General features: G+C 41.7%; 1 protein-coding gene across 5 annotated transcripts in view; it reads right to left on the reverse strand.

The window, feature by feature from the left end:
- LOC120740348 (regulator of G-protein signaling 6-like) overlaps positions 1 to 17843 on the reverse strand; it is a 41011-nt gene that overhangs the window by 3993 nt on the left and 19175 nt on the right. For all 5 annotated transcript variants that reach the window (XM_040042649.1, XM_040042648.1, XM_040042652.1 and 2 more), the window contains exons 3-15: positions 10107 to 10206; positions 8073 to 8123; positions 7880 to 7986; positions 6483 to 6534; positions 5908 to 5972; positions 4672 to 4748; positions 4046 to 4127; positions 3590 to 3664; positions 2856 to 2957; positions 2554 to 2726; positions 2115 to 2240; positions 1701 to 1887; positions 1048 to 1137 (exon numbers count right to left, since the gene is read on the reverse strand). In XM_040042649.1, coding sequence (XP_039898583.1) covers positions 1048 to 1137; positions 1701 to 1887; positions 2115 to 2240; positions 2554 to 2726; positions 2856 to 2957; positions 3590 to 3664; positions 4046 to 4127; positions 4672 to 4748; positions 5908 to 5972; positions 6483 to 6534; positions 7880 to 7986; positions 8073 to 8123; positions 10107 to 10206 — 1287 coding nt within the window. The remainder of the gene's footprint in view (positions 1 to 1047; positions 1138 to 1700; positions 1888 to 2114; positions 2241 to 2553; positions 2727 to 2855; positions 2958 to 3589; positions 3665 to 4045; positions 4128 to 4671; positions 4749 to 5907; positions 5973 to 6482; positions 6535 to 7879; positions 7987 to 8072; positions 8124 to 10106; positions 10207 to 17843) is intronic.

The raw sequence follows: 17843 nt of genomic DNA on the forward strand, positions 1-17843 counted from the left end.
AGGGGCATAAATCTCCACTTCGGCCTTTTCTGTAAAAAGGAAATTGTTCCGGACGTTTTGCAATTTGTTCAGATGCAACTTTGCAAACTTATGCCACGCTGCCATGATCTTTTTAAAGAGAATAGGCTTTCTCCTGGCAAATCTTTGAAACAAGCCGTACTTGTTCAGTCTCATTCTGATTGTATGCCATGAACTTGAACATTTAGATGTGAGCACGTTTTTTGTTTCTTTGTTTTTTGAGATTTCTCAGAGCATTGCAAATGTGAATCTACTCCTGGGAAGATTCCCAGCTGTCACGAATGCTTTCACCGTGTGAATAATCTTCCTCGCTGTATTATGATGAAGGAAATGACCTTACAGCCCTTCCCAGATTGATGAGCAGCAAGAATTGTTTCTCTAAGGTTGCTGTTCATGCCTTTCTTCCTTGGCATTGACAAAACACTTGCAGGTTGGTGAGTTAGTCGAGTATATTTGATTAGCAGGACCTGGCTGCTACTTACCCTCTAAATTCCGATGGAAGCAGAAAGCGTTCGCTTAGTTTTTCACTCACTGCTTCAACATTTTGGCTTAATTTTGTTAAATAAAAAATAATGGCACAGTGTAATATTTCATGTGTTGTTAATTATCTGAAGTTGTATCGTCTAATTCTAAAACCTGGTAAAGGCCAGATGACATTTTTATTATGTTTCAAACCTTGACAGTGTAGTGTATCAATATACAGATATAATACCAATAAGGACCAATGATTTGTAGTTAGCACTAATGTTGCATAATATGACATTGCATCATTATTTAAAGATGATTGTGTGTTTTTATTAATATAAAATGAGGCAGAAAACCTGAAATGTAAACGTAGTAATTTACATTCCATTTACCTTGCAGCATATAGTATAGATAAAATATCTACTTTTTGATTGATATAGTGATTATAAACCTCCATGTTTATTAAATGATAGAATAAAATCAAACCAATATGAGGAACGCAAAAAGAGTGATTGCATCATGTTAAATGTGGAGGCGAAATCATGGTCAGCGAGTGCAGCTCACCTTCTTTCTGGCCAACAGGAGGTCTTGGTAGATGTTGGATCGCAAAAAGCGTGCATAGCTGTCACTTTTCATTAGCTTGAATATGTGCTCCTGCAAGATAAAGAAGGCCACATAAGCGCGCGTTGGTCTGTGAGTGATAAAGGAGAAAGTGTGGTAAAGAAAATAAAAGAAAATAAAGAGAGGCCTGATTATGGTAATGCAATGCATGCGAGAGGTGATGCAAACCGAGAGTACTGACATGAGCAACAAAGTCCTGCAAGACAGAGCTGAGTAATGTCCTGCCAGTGAGAGGCGTTGCACGTCACACATCACCGACGCACTTTGAATGCAGAGGAATCTACGGTGAACCGACTCAACCACCTATTCATGGAATTAGTCGGCTCATTAGCTCCCCACACAAACACACTCTGTCATTCCTCCCTTCTCCTCTTTCTTTTTATTCATCCTTGCCCTCATTCATTCCGTTGTGTAACATGAGTGTGGAGAGTTTAGCCGATTAGAGGGAACGCAAACGAGTTTGTGCGTTGTCACTGGGGATGCAGTGTAAAGTCAATTTGAGGTGAACTCAAAATAGATCTGGGCGAAGAAGAGCGCCAAGATAAATCAAAAGTGAGCACGTAAAGCCACGTAAGTCCATCTGTCCCCCCCCCCACCTGAGCGTCCTCGTAGCTGTATCGTCCGGGGTCTTTGAGGTTCTGGCTGGTGCGCTCGTAGCTGTGAGAGTCCAAGTTGATGGAGCTTGGAGCTCCTTCAGCCAGAAACTCCTGCCAGATCTCCTGCGCCCTGGAGGGAACTTCATGGAGTGGCCGTCGCTTAAAATCCTGCACTGCTAACCAGAACCTACAACAGTGTCATACACAGTCAATAACAACTTCCAGAAAATGTGTTTACAGTGTCAATTTTACATTTTTTATGACTTCTTTCACTCTTATCACACATGCCTTGTTTTCTTTAGCCACTAAAAAGCATAGCTCTGCATTTTATAGCAGCAGCATCATGCTACTGCAACATACCAGACTGCAAAAAAACATAAACCTTTACAGAAGTCAAATAATAGAGATTCTTACCGCAGGTTTTCTGAGCTGAATTCTGATTCCAGGAACTTTAGGAACTGGTCTCGACCTGCTGGGTCCTTTAGCGCCTCCTCCAGGGAGAAGCCCCATTTCTTCACACGCTGCTGGGTGGGTTCGCGACTGCTCACATTGAAACACATCCGAAAAAAACAGAATAAGATGGGATAGAATAGAATAGAAGGTCTGGTCACTTGGCCTACAGAGAGTCACGACCAGCAAGTCAGGACAGAGTGAACCTTTGGGAATGCCAGCGTTAGTGTTCATGTGAGATGAGATCCAAACAGACAGATCCCAGCTAATTCAGGATAGCAACAGTTCATTAGCACTGAGACCTCTACACTCCACCTGACCTTAGTGTGGGTTTAAAGCATCATTAGTTCCTGGCACACTCTCAGGTCACATCCCAACATGCTTTCCCCGTTTCAAGCCTCACCTTGCCTCCAAGTCCCAGAAGGTAGTGTCGTCACTGATCCATGGGTTCGAAGGCTCTACGGCTGACACAAAGGGGTCATATTCCATGAACTGCTCGGTGTAGGTCATGAGACTGTCGGCCACTTTGGAAACTTTCATACAGTGTCTCTCCAGCTGGATGTTCAAGAAGGTAATCTGTGGGAGAGGGAGGAGGAGTAATGAGGAGGTTAAATAAGGGAACGGCTCATCGGTCTACGTCCCCAACCGCGGCTATGTTATGATGGATGAGTGAGGCAGGCTGACGGTAACGACGCCCTGGCTCACCTCCTTCTGAACATCCTCTTTGGTGGTCTTCCTGGTCGGCTGGGAGCCGATGTGGACAGGACTCGGTTGGCTCTGGCCATCATCTGGTACCCCATAGACCGACTAGAGCGGGCGAGTGGAGACACACGTGGGACACGGTTTCAATTTGTTACCGCTGCCATGTTGTTAACCCCATTTTGATGTATGTCTGGTGATTGTTTTGGGAGCAGGACTCAGTATTGTGTCGGGGAATAAGGGATCTAAAGTGTCGAAGAGGACATTTTCACAGCTGCACACAAAGACCACTTAGTAAGCTTTGAAAAAAACCCGAAAAGGAAATATTTTTAGATTTATTTGAATAGAAATAATAAAAATGGCATTTATTTTTTAATTTATTTTTTATTAGAAGTTTTTTATTAGGAGACCGCTGCTGATAACGATATGTGTTGAATTAAAAATCTGATCAGCCGATAGGTTTTTGTTTGTTTTTTTGAACACACAAAAGATGAGCAAATTTCTCTAACTCAGTTATTTATGAGTCCTTCATAAGATGATACTCCGATCAACTGATTCTCATGTTTGTAATATTCCAAACAAGCAAAATTAACACTCATACAATCGATCAAAGGGCGTTTTTCTTGTCTTTATGTGTGTGTGTGTATATATATATATATAATGACTAAGCAGCAAAGTTAATAAAAAACCTTACATTTAAAAATGAACGTGGTTGGTGCCAGCTTGTCTCTTCCTCTCACCTTTTTTACCCTGTGTGGGTTCTTCTCTCTTCGGCACTTGCGGATGTCCATCTCTGTGGTGTTGACACAGCCTGGCTGTGGGAGGCAGCAGCAGACAAAGCATGTTTCTGGGTCAGATAAGACTGTTTCTCCAGCATGTATTGTCTACACTTGTGCTGCTCACACAATACGGTGCTGGTGCTCTATTGAGCAACGCCACACTCACAAAAGACTCTTATGCAAATTGACTGGCACCAAATCTGATTGTGCTACCAGCAACACAACATGGCTATCTGCTGGACAGCATGTGGAGCTAAATCTGCTCTTTTCAGTGTTTAAATGCTAAAACTGTCTACCTACAAAACATCCCTTCTTTTCTGTTCTTTTGTTGAGTTCATTTCCATTTTTTAGTTGAACCATGTGACCCTCTTTTTCCTTTCTGCACTTTTTCTTTTCCTTATTTTGGCTGTTACTCACCACTGGCCGATGAACGTCCCAAAATGCCCTCTCCTGGCTGTCAAGGATCTTCCTCTCCGCCTTGTCCTTCTTCCTGTCAATCCTGAGAGCAGAGGAAACAGGTCTTTAAAATAAAACGCTCACGGCTCTGAAATATTAACCCTCTGAAGGTCCATACTTGCTCTCTGCTGCCGGCATACGTTAAAAACACAGACAGGCCAGACAAAAGAGCAAAGAAACTCTGGGGTGTAGGTCTTAACCTGTCTGCTCAGTTCACCAAGAGAGGCCTGGTGGGACCTAGCTCTTACATAACTGACATTTACCAGCTGGCATTTGCTTGTTGTCGTTACTCTCCAGACATAAGAAGCCTTTTCTTTATATCCTCACGTTTACAGCCACAGAGCAGCAACAACTAAATGATGCCAAGACTTTGATTTTCTATTTTAAAAGACAAGAAAGGACAGCTACTGTATGCCATTAACTGCAGGACTATCGCTGCACTTGCACATTTCAGCCACCAGGTGTCAGGCTTACAAAGAACACAAACACTGCAGGCAGCCAAAGCTCAGCATTCTCTAAACCTGATTGTATCAGCATCTATCCTGTCACATTAGTGCTGAAGTTAGAAAATTAACTGATATACTCACTTGACTTGAGCCTCAGCTTGCATGAAGATAAATTCCCACTTCCTGGCGAAAGCCCTCTGCAGCCTGGCGAGGTTCTCCTGGAGGAGCCAATCAGGCACGGTGTAAGAGGAAGACTTTAGGAGTTTATCTTCAAGGGCTTGACTTTGATTTCAAGGCCCTTGGATTTTTCACTCTGATGCCTTCACTTTTATGACAAGATGCCGATACCACATGTAGTGTGAGTTTCACACAGGTATATTGTTTCAGTATACATCATTGATTTCATCTCCAGTAAACTGCAATGATTAAACACATCCCCCACAGGGATCACTGTGGGAAAATTAGATGCGCTTTATAATTAGGCACAGTAGATGCTTTCTCAAGACCTGACATACACGGGAATTAACTTGCATCAATAATTTTTAACATTTTATGAAACAAATTTAAGTTGCTTGGTTCTAAAACATAACATTAGAGTTAAGGGTTTACAGTCCTAACCAATCAAGGTATCCTGTGGTAATAAGAGAGGTGATAATGTGCTTTTTGTGGATTGTTTACCTCTCAGGTTTATTTATTACTATAACAATGATCATAAACAGTATTTACCTGTAGAAATTGCATTTTTTGGTGCCTGTAAGTGAACATTGGGTTCCAAAAAGCTATTCAAGCATTAATACAGTATGTGAGCTTGTTACAAAATCAGAGGGGGAAAAAAAACTACAGAAGCAGGCATGTTATCAGTGAAAGCAATGAGGCCTGAAGGCATAAAGTGACCTGAATAGGAGTGAAAGGAAGTCCACTGGACAATAGTTGCAGAGTCATTTAGAATATTAAAGTGTAGCGGATTGCTATTGTGTAACAACGAGATCAGCACTGCAGCAACGCCCCTCCTGAGACTGTATCGATCTGCTGATGCAGGTATACCTAAAGATATTTTTATTTACATTTGGGGGCCGGTAAATGACTGCATTGTATTCCTCAAAGTGGTGTTCCTGGAAAAGAAATCTACCTTTCAGAATTTGATGTTGTTGTTCTTCTTTTTTGTTGTTTGTTTGTTTTCCTTTTCTTATCCTCTTGTAAATACATTTTGTTATTTTAAAAGCCCAGAAGAGACTGCTTCAGCACGTTTTTGGTTTTTCAACAAAGTGAAGGAAAACAGGAAATCGAGAGCATCATCATACTATGGTTCATGCACTATGATGGAATTGAATTGGGAGCTTTCTGGCGATCGCTAAACCAAAACGACAGTTTACTTACAGCCTCGTAGTCAGCGAGCTCAAGCCTGGCTTTATTCTGCATCGTGCGCTTGCACAGGTAAATGGCTGCAGGGTGACAAAGACAAAGAGTGAAACATAGAGAGGGGAATAAGCACTGTCATAACTACAATAAAACAACAACAAAAAGAATACTTGCAATGCATGGTGGGGTTTCTTTGTTTGCTTTTTTTTTTTTAAACCAAGGACGCAGCTGTGTGAACTAATGCACATCCTGCCAGAGCAGCCAGGCAGGCCATGTGTTCTCTTTTGAAATACCAAACCTCGAGTAAATGCCATGCAGATAGCCAGAGATGCTGTCAAAGCAGTGACTGTCCCTTTATTTTGTTAAGCTAATTGTATCCCACAGGATTCTCCCTGGTGGTGTTAGGAGGGAAGCGGGTGGTGGTGGGTGCGGGGGTGGGGTTCCTCGGGGGCCAGATACATTACAGGGAATGGATCAATACTCAGTGAGTGTCAGCCACAGAGCTACAGATGTCAGTTGTGGAGAAAATGAGACAGCTGAAGGCATTAGGGAGATCTCACTGATGGAGAAACAGGGAATAGCGTGTGACTCACCATAGTCTGTGTTCTCGGGCTCCCAACAGTTTGAAGGCCAGAAGTACGGAGACTGATGAAAGCAGGAAGAATAATTTAAAAAAAAGATTTTGCTTATTTACACAAATAATCAATTTTTTTATCATCAAGTAAAAAAACAGCAAATACTTCCACCACCCCTGCCCCTTTTATGGATGAGTACTCTTTGTTTGATTGTGACCTTTGACCTCCGTGCGCTCCAGGTAATGATCTGCAATGGCAATGGTAGCTGCAGTCTCTCTATCTTAAAGTCTACTGCAAGTGATATTATGCATTCAAAGTTCATTCTCAAGTCCATTATTAATGGATCATTCACATCTATCATACGCTCTTAATAACAGGGCAAAATTAGAACTTATCATGGACATTTTTCATTCGCACTATTTGTCATAAAAGCAATTAGCTCGGGAGCAAAGGCCCGGCACTGATGAGTGTGCTGGTTTGAATGTAATGAACAGAAAAGTTAACGTGCTCTCATTCAGCGGTGTCATTTGGATTCGGAGAGGAAGAAATTATGACAAATCAAAAGAAAGTCACCACTCTGTGCACAAAACTGTGAATTTGTGACAAACAGCAGAAGGCACATAATCAAATCTGGGTCTTCTCCTGGTGTAGCACATATTTAAAATTTCTTTATTTTTGTAGACTAGCAATTCAAAATTCCCCCTGACACTATTTCTTGCAATGTAGGCTGGCCAGCGCATTTCAAATCCACTGTGGACTCTTTTCAGAGGTTCCGATGACGCGAGCCTGTTGCATCACGACAACATCAGAGGGAATATTTTTAGCCTCTGCTGAATAAGGAAGCGCGGCATTCGCTGCCCTCGCTGCACAGCCGCAATAATGGCTTTTAATCTTGAGCAATGGGTGAAGATAAATGCATCCAGCGGTAGACTGAGGAGGGGCCGAGGGACGGCTGGCAACAGCAAAAAGTGCAGAGCCAGCGTGTAGCCAGCTCAGTGCTTCCCATAGGGGAGCTTGCCTGGCGTAGCCTGCTTGCTGGATTAAGATGCTAATGGCCCAGTCACAGTAATGAGTCATAGCAGAGTCTGTAGCCATCAGACAGATCTGTCAGTGTTCGTGCTGTATAAGAAGAAGAAGGAGCAAAGGAAAAAAAACAAAACCACCAGACTGACAAGCTGCATTACTGACCCATCGGCCCAGTTCTACAGGCCACCCCCTGCTCTGATGAAGCATCCAGCAGGGGTACACAGTATCGACCTTGGTGGGATGAGTAATAGGCTTAGGAGGGATTGCTCTCATTAGTATCACGCAATAAACACATCCCTCTGATAAACTGCCATCAGCTCATTATTCTATATTTAAAGGCCTTCTAACACATATCAAGGACAGTCCCAAGGTGGATTTTTTTTTCGTACCTGGAAGCGATAAAGGGTTCCGTCATCTTTAAGCGTCAGAACGTGGTCAGAGATGGGGAAGACGTATCCATGGGCAGCGATCAAACTGCCCAGATGGATGGCTTCAGCTGGTGACATGAAAGAAAGCAGACACGTGAAGCTGCCGTCGTCTTCGATTGGAAGCTCTGCTGTGCTTACATGTACTGACATTTACCTGGATCTTCTATGGAGAGGTTTTTCATCAGCCACTGAACAATGTCCGCCCCTGTTATTCACAGAAGGACACGGGTTAGAAGAGGCGTCACAATTCCAGCTCTGCAACAGTTTCAACAAAAGCCGCAATGTGGAAAACACAAATAAGCTTTGTGATTCACGTCCCTTTGAAGCTGTGGGTCAAAGCTGTCAAAGCTGAATAGGTGTGTAAATATAACGTTAAGTAATCAGGGTGCGGCTCGTTCTCTTTTCGCTCCTGGACGGCTCGTTTTTTGGCCCCGTCTTACACATAGCAGAGGCTGGAGAGAGAAACCGGGAGGCTGTCGGTCCTGAGGGAGCCATGTGAAGGAGTGACTCAGAAACAGCCTCGGGACGGGGAGCAACCCCCTCGTCCGTGAGGGGTGACTCACTTCATACACGGGCACACAGCAGTACAAACGTAAATGAGTACAGTTTGTGGAGACAGAGAGAAAGAAGAGAGGAGCTTTTCTGTGATAGTTACAAGGGCAGCACGGCACCACGGGCAGTTTCCTCAATGGCCAAGGTCTTATTGGCAAAGACATCATCTGCCTCTAACAGTAGTAGCTGCAATTTAAATGAGCCCTCACACACAGATACACAACCACTGAAAAAAACAGATCCATTTAACCTTAAAAAGGTGAAATTTCAGAGTGGCAGGTACACTTTGCTTCTGCCCTGACCACAGAAACTCACTCTGACACCTGCCTTCATGTGCAAAACGCAAGAGGAGAGGGCGCGAGTCTGCATTGTGTTCCTGCAAGGGATGTTTGACATTTGTGAATACTGCAATTACAAAAATATCAAATATTTTATGCAACTGTTCTTATATCTTAAATCTATGGTAGCATCTAATGCTCTTCTAAAAAAGCAAAGCCAAAGTCCGCTAAATGAGGCCCAGCATAGGTAAAGTTGGCAAATATACAAGTCTGCAAGTCTGTGCAAAGTCATCTGGGGGCAATCTTGGAAGATTAGTCGAATTTTTCCAAGTGGATAGGGAGGAGTGCTTTTGCTTGAAATGCCCCAACCCTAATCCCTAAGCCCACCTTTTCCTATGTTCTGTTTTTAGTCACTGATTGTGTTTGAGCTGAACAATCTGAAATCAGTCAACAGCAGCCAAAGTGTGCAGACACAGCTTCCAGTTAGACTGCACTAACAAGCGTTTACTTTTTTTCCAGTTGCTGATTTATGATTTTGTATAGATGGGGGGACAATTTAGAGGAAAAGCCAACATAAAGTGTCTTAATAAGATGCTGGTCCACCATGTGCCACCAATAACAGCTTTATCGTACCTTAGGATTGATTCTACGAGCCTCTTTCTTCAGAAAGGATGGTACGGTATTCTTCCCTCATGTTGTGTCACACTAATGGTGGTGATAGAGTACTGACTAAAAGGTTGATCCAAAAATCTCCCAACTCCCCAATATGGTGTCCCATCTGGTATCTGACAAAGTGACTCACACACCAACCCATTGTGCCTTGTGGTGGTGGACATAGTTATGTTTGATCATAGAATAAATCACTTGGGACAAGTTTGTACTGATTAGCAATGGGGATCACACACATACACACACACATTCTCGTTTTAATATCTTAGTGAGGACATCTAATTGACATAATGCTTTCCCTAGCCGCTTACCCTAACTCTAACCATCAAAAATGAGTGCCTAACCCTGACCCTTATCCTAAACCTAACAATAACCTAATTATAACCCTGACACTAAAACCACATTTTGAGTCTCAAAAATGCCTTTAAACTCATGAGGACAGGCACCTTTGTCCTCATAAGTGACTGTTGGTCCCCACAAAGATGTCTAAACAGGTGTGTGCACACACACACACACACAGTATAGCAGAGCCAGCACTAACCTGTAAGCATCAAGGGTTTAGCTTTTCCCTATAATCAATCACCAAAAAAATGCAGTGTAGCAAAACCATAATATTTCTCCACTTGCTCCATTAGTTGGGTGTCTATGTGGATAAACACACACACACACCTTTGCACACAAATACTGACCTGATACCACACTTGGGATCTTGGAGAGGAAGCTTTTGACAGTCCGTATGGCTACACCTCCTGCTTTCTCATCTTGGATTCGTGTAACAATGTCTTCAATCTGTGGGGAGGCCAGATGGAGGATTTCAATGAAATAGATTTTCTACAACAGCCAGCATTAACACAAAAAAATAGAGTAACACAGTTTGAAAGAAAATATGTTGGCTGCCTTTTGTTCTATTCCCTTCTTTTGTTCTACCAACATGATCTCACACTGCTTCAATAATGTAGGTCTTGGGAGGACAGTCTGTGACCAATAGTGTTCCACTGTGTGTTTTTGTATCAAGGTATGCTTTTACTGCATTGGCAGTGTGTTTGGGCTCATTGTCATACTGCAAAATGAAGCCATTGCCAATTGGACACCAGATGGTACTGCATGGTGGAGTAGCATGCAAGTCTGATGGTATTTTTCTGCATTCATAATTCTATCAATTTTGACAAGATCTACAACATCACGGGCTGAATGCAGTCCCAAACCATGACAGAGCTTCCTGTCTGTTCTACAGATGGCTGTAGATACTCCGTGTCGTACTCTGCACATAGCGACAACCACTTGAACCAAGCATTTAAATTTAAATATTCAGTCCAGGCGTTGTCATACCTCAGCCAAATTAGTGAAATTTTGAGTCTGGATTCTTGGAAGCAAAGAGTAAAGAAAGGAGGCGTGCCTCCAGCACTACTATAACTATAGTACTAGAAGGGACAGTAATCAAAACCAGTCTAAAAGTGGCAGCATGAATAAGTTAAAGCTTCACTTTGCAACTTGAGGGCAACATAACAAGTAGTAGTAGTAAACACATTATTATTGTTATTATTATTATTATTATTATTTGACAACCAGCCAAACACAAATGCCATCTAATACCCGTTGGAGGGACTGATGCTGGAAAATGACCCGAGGTCAGTCTAATCCAAGTCCACGATCATGAATCATCACATGTGTAGATGTGTAGTTCTTACATTGACATAAACTGGCACCCTGTGACATGTTCCACTCTATAAAGCTCAGTCTTGCAAAACAGGGCAAACCTGGACCAGAGGTTTGGTAGAATTCAAGTATTTATTGAAACATATGCAGGCACGATATTTGAATGGCAATATAAGCACACTGTGATCAAACTTACAGCAGCAACAGCAGCATTATTCAGAGGTTTTGACCAGTTGAAAAAGGATGTCACAGCTATTCCTGGAGGTAGAGATAAACATCACACCTCCGACGCAGCTATACCCCCAAACACATCACATAACAGCCGCCTATAATTAGGAACGCTCGACTGCTCGACACAGCACATCATGCTGCTGCTCCACAGGGAGAACATATACAGAATCAAGCAAACATCCATTCTCAAACACACACTTAAAGAAACTGAAATTTACACTAAACTGTTCTTTTTTTTTTTATTTAAAAAAAAAAAAAGGTCAATTATAGTCACAGAGTCCATAATTTATAGGAACAGTCGGGTCATGTATTGAGCAGTGAGTGCTGTGGTGCCTGGTGGAGTCTCACTAGAGTCCAAAAGAAGCTGATTTTGCACACTTAACTGGTTCATGAGCAACCAGCCAAATGTAGGTTGTTTAGATGGCTATTAAATTCTTTATGGCTCTCTTAGCTTCTGTCTAGTAAGTAAACACACTGAAATGCTCACAGACATAATCATGCACACAGCTACTGTAAGAAAAAAGCTGATGAGGTGAATTCTGAGTGTCCAACTCGTAGGCATGATAACATTTTAGCAAAATTATTATGAGTGCAGTTTATAAGATTAGGCTATATTTTGTCTCTTGTGCTAGCAAATGTCAACATGCTATAAATAATTTAATCATAAAAATGCACCTAACTGTAGGGAAAAACTAGTGTTGTGTCTACACATGACAGACAACTTTGCAAAGAGTTGGTTTGAATTGTATGTCAAACATGCCAACAAAATGCCAAAGATAACACAATCTGACAGGCCTAATGAGCGTTTTTGCAGCACTAAAGTGATTTCCAAAGAGCTATTAGCCAATAACTTGGCATATCTCAATATGGCGTGCAGTGAAACTAGACATGTGGAGGACAAAGGAAAATGTGGTAGCCCTAAAAAACAATCTATAGCAGATGAACACTATCTGAAAGTCATGCCCTTTAAAAATAAGAAAAAGAAATCCAGCAAATACCTAAAAAAGGACCTGAGAGATACATCTGACCCATAAGTTAATCCATCTACTGTTCACTGAAGCGTTATCGGAAACGGTCTCAGTGGAAGAGTGCCTGTCAAGAAGGCTTTCTTAAGGAAGAGAAACGGGGAGAAAGGGCTTTTACGCCAAATTACACAAGAATTAGACTGAAATTTGAAAAGTTTGGTTCAAATTGTCATTATTATGTACGGAGGAGGTCAGGGAGAGAGGTGAAACAGTCCAGATGCAAACAGCACTGATGCAGTGTGGGATCAACATCGACAAGAGAACAGAACAAAAGGCAGCAAACATCCAAAGAAGAGTTTTGAATGTCCTTCAAGAAGCCTGGAGAACTGTTCCCGAAGACAAATTTCAAGAAATTACAAGAAAGCTTTTTAAGAGAGTTCAGGATGTGAGAAAAATAAAGGTGGTCACACCAAATATTGACTCTGAAGCTCTTTAGAACGATACGAACTTTGTGTTTATCTTATATGCTGTATTTCCTTTTCTATTTGCAAATGTATCAAAACATTATTGACCCTTTTGCAGTTTTTCTAGCAAAATACAAAGAAATGAGGGGTGCCACGAGACTTTTGCACAATTTATATTTGCAAAGTGATTAAATCTTTAATGGGATAACCAGATAGTAGATTTTATCTTCTCAGCTGTCCATCATCAGCTGAATAAAGGTGGCTGTGTACTTTGTATTTCACCTGTTTGTGAGATCAAAACCATTTCTTGACATTTTCTTAATTTAGCAGAATATCTTTAGATTACCACCAAAACTTCAGAAACGTGCCCCGGAGTGTAAAGAGAAAGAAAACAAGCAGAGAGTTTTCCCATGGTACTGCCTGCCTACTCAACCACTTTAAACAAGGTAATCATCCTCCCTGGCAAAGCTTTAAATGGATGGTTCAGAAACATACGCCATAAACCTACAATATAAGATGCAGATGTATATGAATTAATATCATACATAATGCAGAGCACAGAGATGATCGAAAGCATGACGACTGTGTGGCAAGACAATTACCAATCTCTCACCATAAGTATAAGAGAGTGTCTCGGCATAAATTATTGAGCATCCACAATGGAGACTGACTGCTTCATCTCTGTTCATAAATCTCTCACAAAGGAGCAGGGAGAGATTAGAGGAGCTGCATCTGCTCTACGTTTAAACCTGCTTTTACCTGCACGTGAGCCCAAACAGCACAATCAGGGCGCAGGGATTAGAAATGGGAAACATCACAATGTTGAAGAGAAACTTTCTGCTCAAAGGAGCAGGAAAGAAAAACTTTGAAATCAACTCTGAAGGACTCCTCAAATCCACTGAGGCACAACAACACGTTAATTCCTTTTCTTTTCCTGTGATTACAGGCATTGGTTTGAGTATTTCTCCATAGACAGAACTCATTACCTCCCAGTAGCAGACAAGAAGCTCTTGGCACAGCTACAGAAAGTGCACATTGTATCTCCTTGATGCACAGGCTAATGGCGTTGCAGCGTGGTGTGGAGGGTTGTTTAGCGCCGAACATTGCTGCTCGCGAGCGATAACAGCACTTTGTCCCTTGCCACCGAGCTCTATAAATGATTATCAAGAGAACACTATCTTGTGTATCCTGCCACCATATTGTATGTTTGCATTCGCAGCACGTGTGTGCGTGCACCTTTGTGCCAGTGTATGAACGTGTGCGTTTGTGCATGCTGTCACCTGTCCACCTTATCTTAAGGCAGGACCAGTAATTTGTCTGGCACCGGTAGCAGGTTAAGGATGAAGGGAGAAGGTGCGATGGAGCTTGAGGTGAAATATGGCAAAGCCAACACAACAAGAACATCAGAAAAACATTAAAAATTAAAAAATCCCATTTACTCCACGTTATTTAAAGAACATGCTTAATGAAGTGACATAAAAGCAAATGGGAGCATCAGCGGCATAAATAACCATCATGTGAATGCAATATGTTGCTGGGCTTTAAGTGTGGAAACATTCATTTCTCCTACTAATTGAAAATCTGGGCCCATTTTTTTTTTCTTTTTCCAAAAATGGCCAGAGATGAAGCTATTTAAAACTGGCCCAGCCTTGAGAAATAAGAGCGCCGCCGTTAAAAGACGGATCCGGCAGTAATAGTGCCATTAAAGATTCAGCAGTCATCAGGAGACTCGGGCACATACTGTGTCATTGTTGGAAGAGATTTGGGGGCAGTGAGGAAAATGACCGATGTCTAGGTGGTGGGCAAAGAAGAAAAATGTCTGGCCTGGAGATGATTCTGACATCAGTGTTAGGGTGTGTGACAATGAAACAGTGATGAGGCTTTGAAAAGTTTTCAGGTTTTCAAGTTTTTCCCTGAAGCAGCCCTGCTTTTGTCTTCTTTTCAGTATCCAAGCATTCATTTGTGTTTGGAGATGGCATTACATTCTCACTACAGAAGATTATGAAAAAAGATATTGTAAGTGAAAGCAGCTGGATTTCACTGCCAACTTCATGCTCCTATAATGTGACTAAATAAAAATCCACTCCTTATTTCTTTACTTATTTTACTATAATCTATAAGCAATCTGCTGACTTTACCAGGACCTGAACAGTCTGAAAAAATATGAATATGTCTCAGAAATAGTACAAAATATCTGACCTTAGCACAAGCACATTATAAACCGATAAACCTTATTGTTTTTTGTCCTTTCTTCACCCACCGATCTAAAGTCAAGACCACATCTGTCTCTTCACAAACCTCCAGAAAACAAAGCTTTTTCATGACTAGCCAGGATTAGCACATCAGAAGGCTAAAGATGGCCACCATCGTGTCATCATTATGTTTTTCTTTTATCCTAACAGAGCTTCCCTCAAAGCTGCTAATTTGCCATTGCCCCACAGCATACTGGTTGTTTTTTTACTTCCAAATCATTTGTCGTGTCCGTTCGGTTACTACGTTCACACTTTCTTTCGACATATTGTTCTGGATTGCGCTCTGCTGCTGTGTGCCTGTGCACTGCTTTAAACTTGAACTCTGTTCCTTCTCAGCAGATGGCTGCACTGACCCCTTTTCTGAATCATAGAACAGTGACCTTCATGCTGCTTTCATTCCAACTGTGTTGTTATAATCTCTGTATTTTGCAGTACCTACATTTCCAGACACTTGCAGGCTAGCAGGACACCACTGGCATATTAATGTGGCCTGCATCCTTCCATTTCATTTTACATATATAATCTCTGTTACCACTAACTTTTAGTATTTTGGACTTATAAGATTTAAAGTAAGATAATTGTTTTAATACAAAATTATTTTCTGATATTTAACTTTTATTTCCTATATACTGGAGCTGAATTAGCTGCAGTATCAAATAATAACAATAAGTTCTGTTAGTTGCCAGTTACGACTAGTAGTTGTTAGCTTTATTAGTTCAACTGCTAATAAATGCTAACGATAACCAACCATTTAAGCCTGTGCTGAAGATTAAACTGAGCATCAGAATGAGGGCAACAGTTTATTTAAATAGATATGGCGTGATGTTGGCTGTTCTGAGATTTTCAGAAACTGACAATTTTGCTGTGCAACCATCTCAAGGGTTTGCAGATAATGGTGTGAAAAAGAGAAATTATTTGGTGAGGGCCTTGTTACCAGAGGTTAGAGGAGAATGGCCAGACTGCTTCGAGCTGAAGGATGGAAACAGTAAATCAAATATTCACTTACTATGAACAAAGAAGAGCATCTCTGAATGCACAGCACACTGAATCTTGAAGCAAATGAGCTACAGCATTAGAAGACCACACCATGTACTCCTGGTGTGTGCCACAATTTCCATGGGCTAACCAAAATGTGACAATGTAGATTGGAAAAGCGTTGCCTGGTCTAATGAGTCTCAATTTCTGCTCTGACATTCAGCTGGTATGGTGACTCATCCTGCCTTTTATCATTGATTCAGACTGGAGACGGTGTAATGGTACAGGGGACATTTTTTTGGCACACTTAGGGCTCTTTCCTAATGAGAGTGTACCCATCTTCCGATGGCTGCTTCCAGCCTTTCTTTGTCAGAAACCTCAAACTATCTCAAACTGGTTTCTTGAACATGACAATAAGTTCCCTGTACTCAAGTAGCCTCCATAGCTACCAGATCTAAATCCAGTGGAGCACTTTTGGGATGTGGTGGAACAGGAAGTTAGCATTACGGATGCGCAGCCAACAAATCTGCAATAACTCTCTGATATTATCAACCTAATATGGACCAAAATCTCTGAAGAGGTTTCCAGCACCTTGTTGAATCTATTCCAAAACAATGAGGGCATCTATGGGTCCAGCTCAGTACTAGCAAGATGTACCTAATATTGGCTGGTTGAGTAGAGTTGAGTTGCTCTCATATGAATAAAGAACACAATTTAAACATGTATGTAAGCACATATATACTGCAAAACAATTGCAACATTCTTCATAAAAATCAGTGTTCTCATCCACAACTTGGTGGATGTTGCTAAATAACTTAGACTGTCATATAATACTCCTCAGAGTGCCACTTTGACCTCTGCGCCAAACTGGGTGCATAATTAAGCGAGTTCCAGCTGGTGTGCGGTGCCCTGGGGAACGAGGTGAGAATAAAGCCTGCTGGAGAAAGAAGACGCCCCTTCTCTTTCCCATGGAAAAGCCCTGCCAGGAAATTGTGATGGCTGGAAACTTGGATGGTTTTAGAGATGTGTTAATGAATCACATTTGAGTGAACTCCCTCACACACTGGCACATAGCCGTGCGCAGTCATGTGGACAGGAAAGACACCAAATCACCTGCTACGTCTGGTATTGCAATTCACTGAGGCGTCGGCGGCCCGAAACAGACATATTCAGCGATCCATTTCTTCTCTAAATTGCCATCTCCATGGGAATGCCCTGCAGAAAAAGCCATTTCTTTTCTGCAATAAACAACTGTTTTCCCATCAGGTCCTGCAGCTGAAAAAAAAATAGCTTTTTACACCCTAGTGAAGCCATTTTCACTTTTGCCAGCGCCTTTCATACGTAATTCCTGTAATCATTAGCGATAATGGATCATAAATGCACTAAAGTTAATTGCTAAACACGGAGAAAATGAACCCTATTCACTCAAATCTGCACTCTTAGTAACATTATTTCATGAAAGCCTGCTGAACGTTATGTGTGCACGTCCGTGGATCAGTGAAACGATCTGTGAACCTGTCACTAATCAATTAGTTTTTAGTGATTTTTTAAAAAATATATATTTACATTCTCTCCATGTAAACACACCCTGCCCCTTCAGGGGAATTTTTGCTCCAGCTGGGTGGATTCATTTGCAAATGAAAACGTAACAAACATTAAAAGTTTCTTGAGCTCCTGTCAAGGAGAACTACGTAGGTATAGGGCTGTATGGAAAGTCCAATTAGCCAGTACTGGGTTGCCCATACTGCCGGATGCTCTTCAGGGAAACTGATGAGATCCAGAAGTGTGCAACTGTGATGCCTAGCTTCACTTTAAACCAGTCAGACCCATGTGCTGGAACAGAAAGTGTTGATGAGGATGTTAGCTGCTTGTTTGGGCCGGTC

Source organism: Simochromis diagramma, unplaced genomic scaffold (assembly GCF_900408965.1).
Source record: "Simochromis diagramma unplaced genomic scaffold, fSimDia1.1 OVJJ01000304.1, whole genome shotgun sequence".
Classification (NCBI taxonomy): Eukaryota; Metazoa; Chordata; class Actinopteri; order Cichliformes; family Cichlidae; genus Simochromis; species Simochromis diagramma.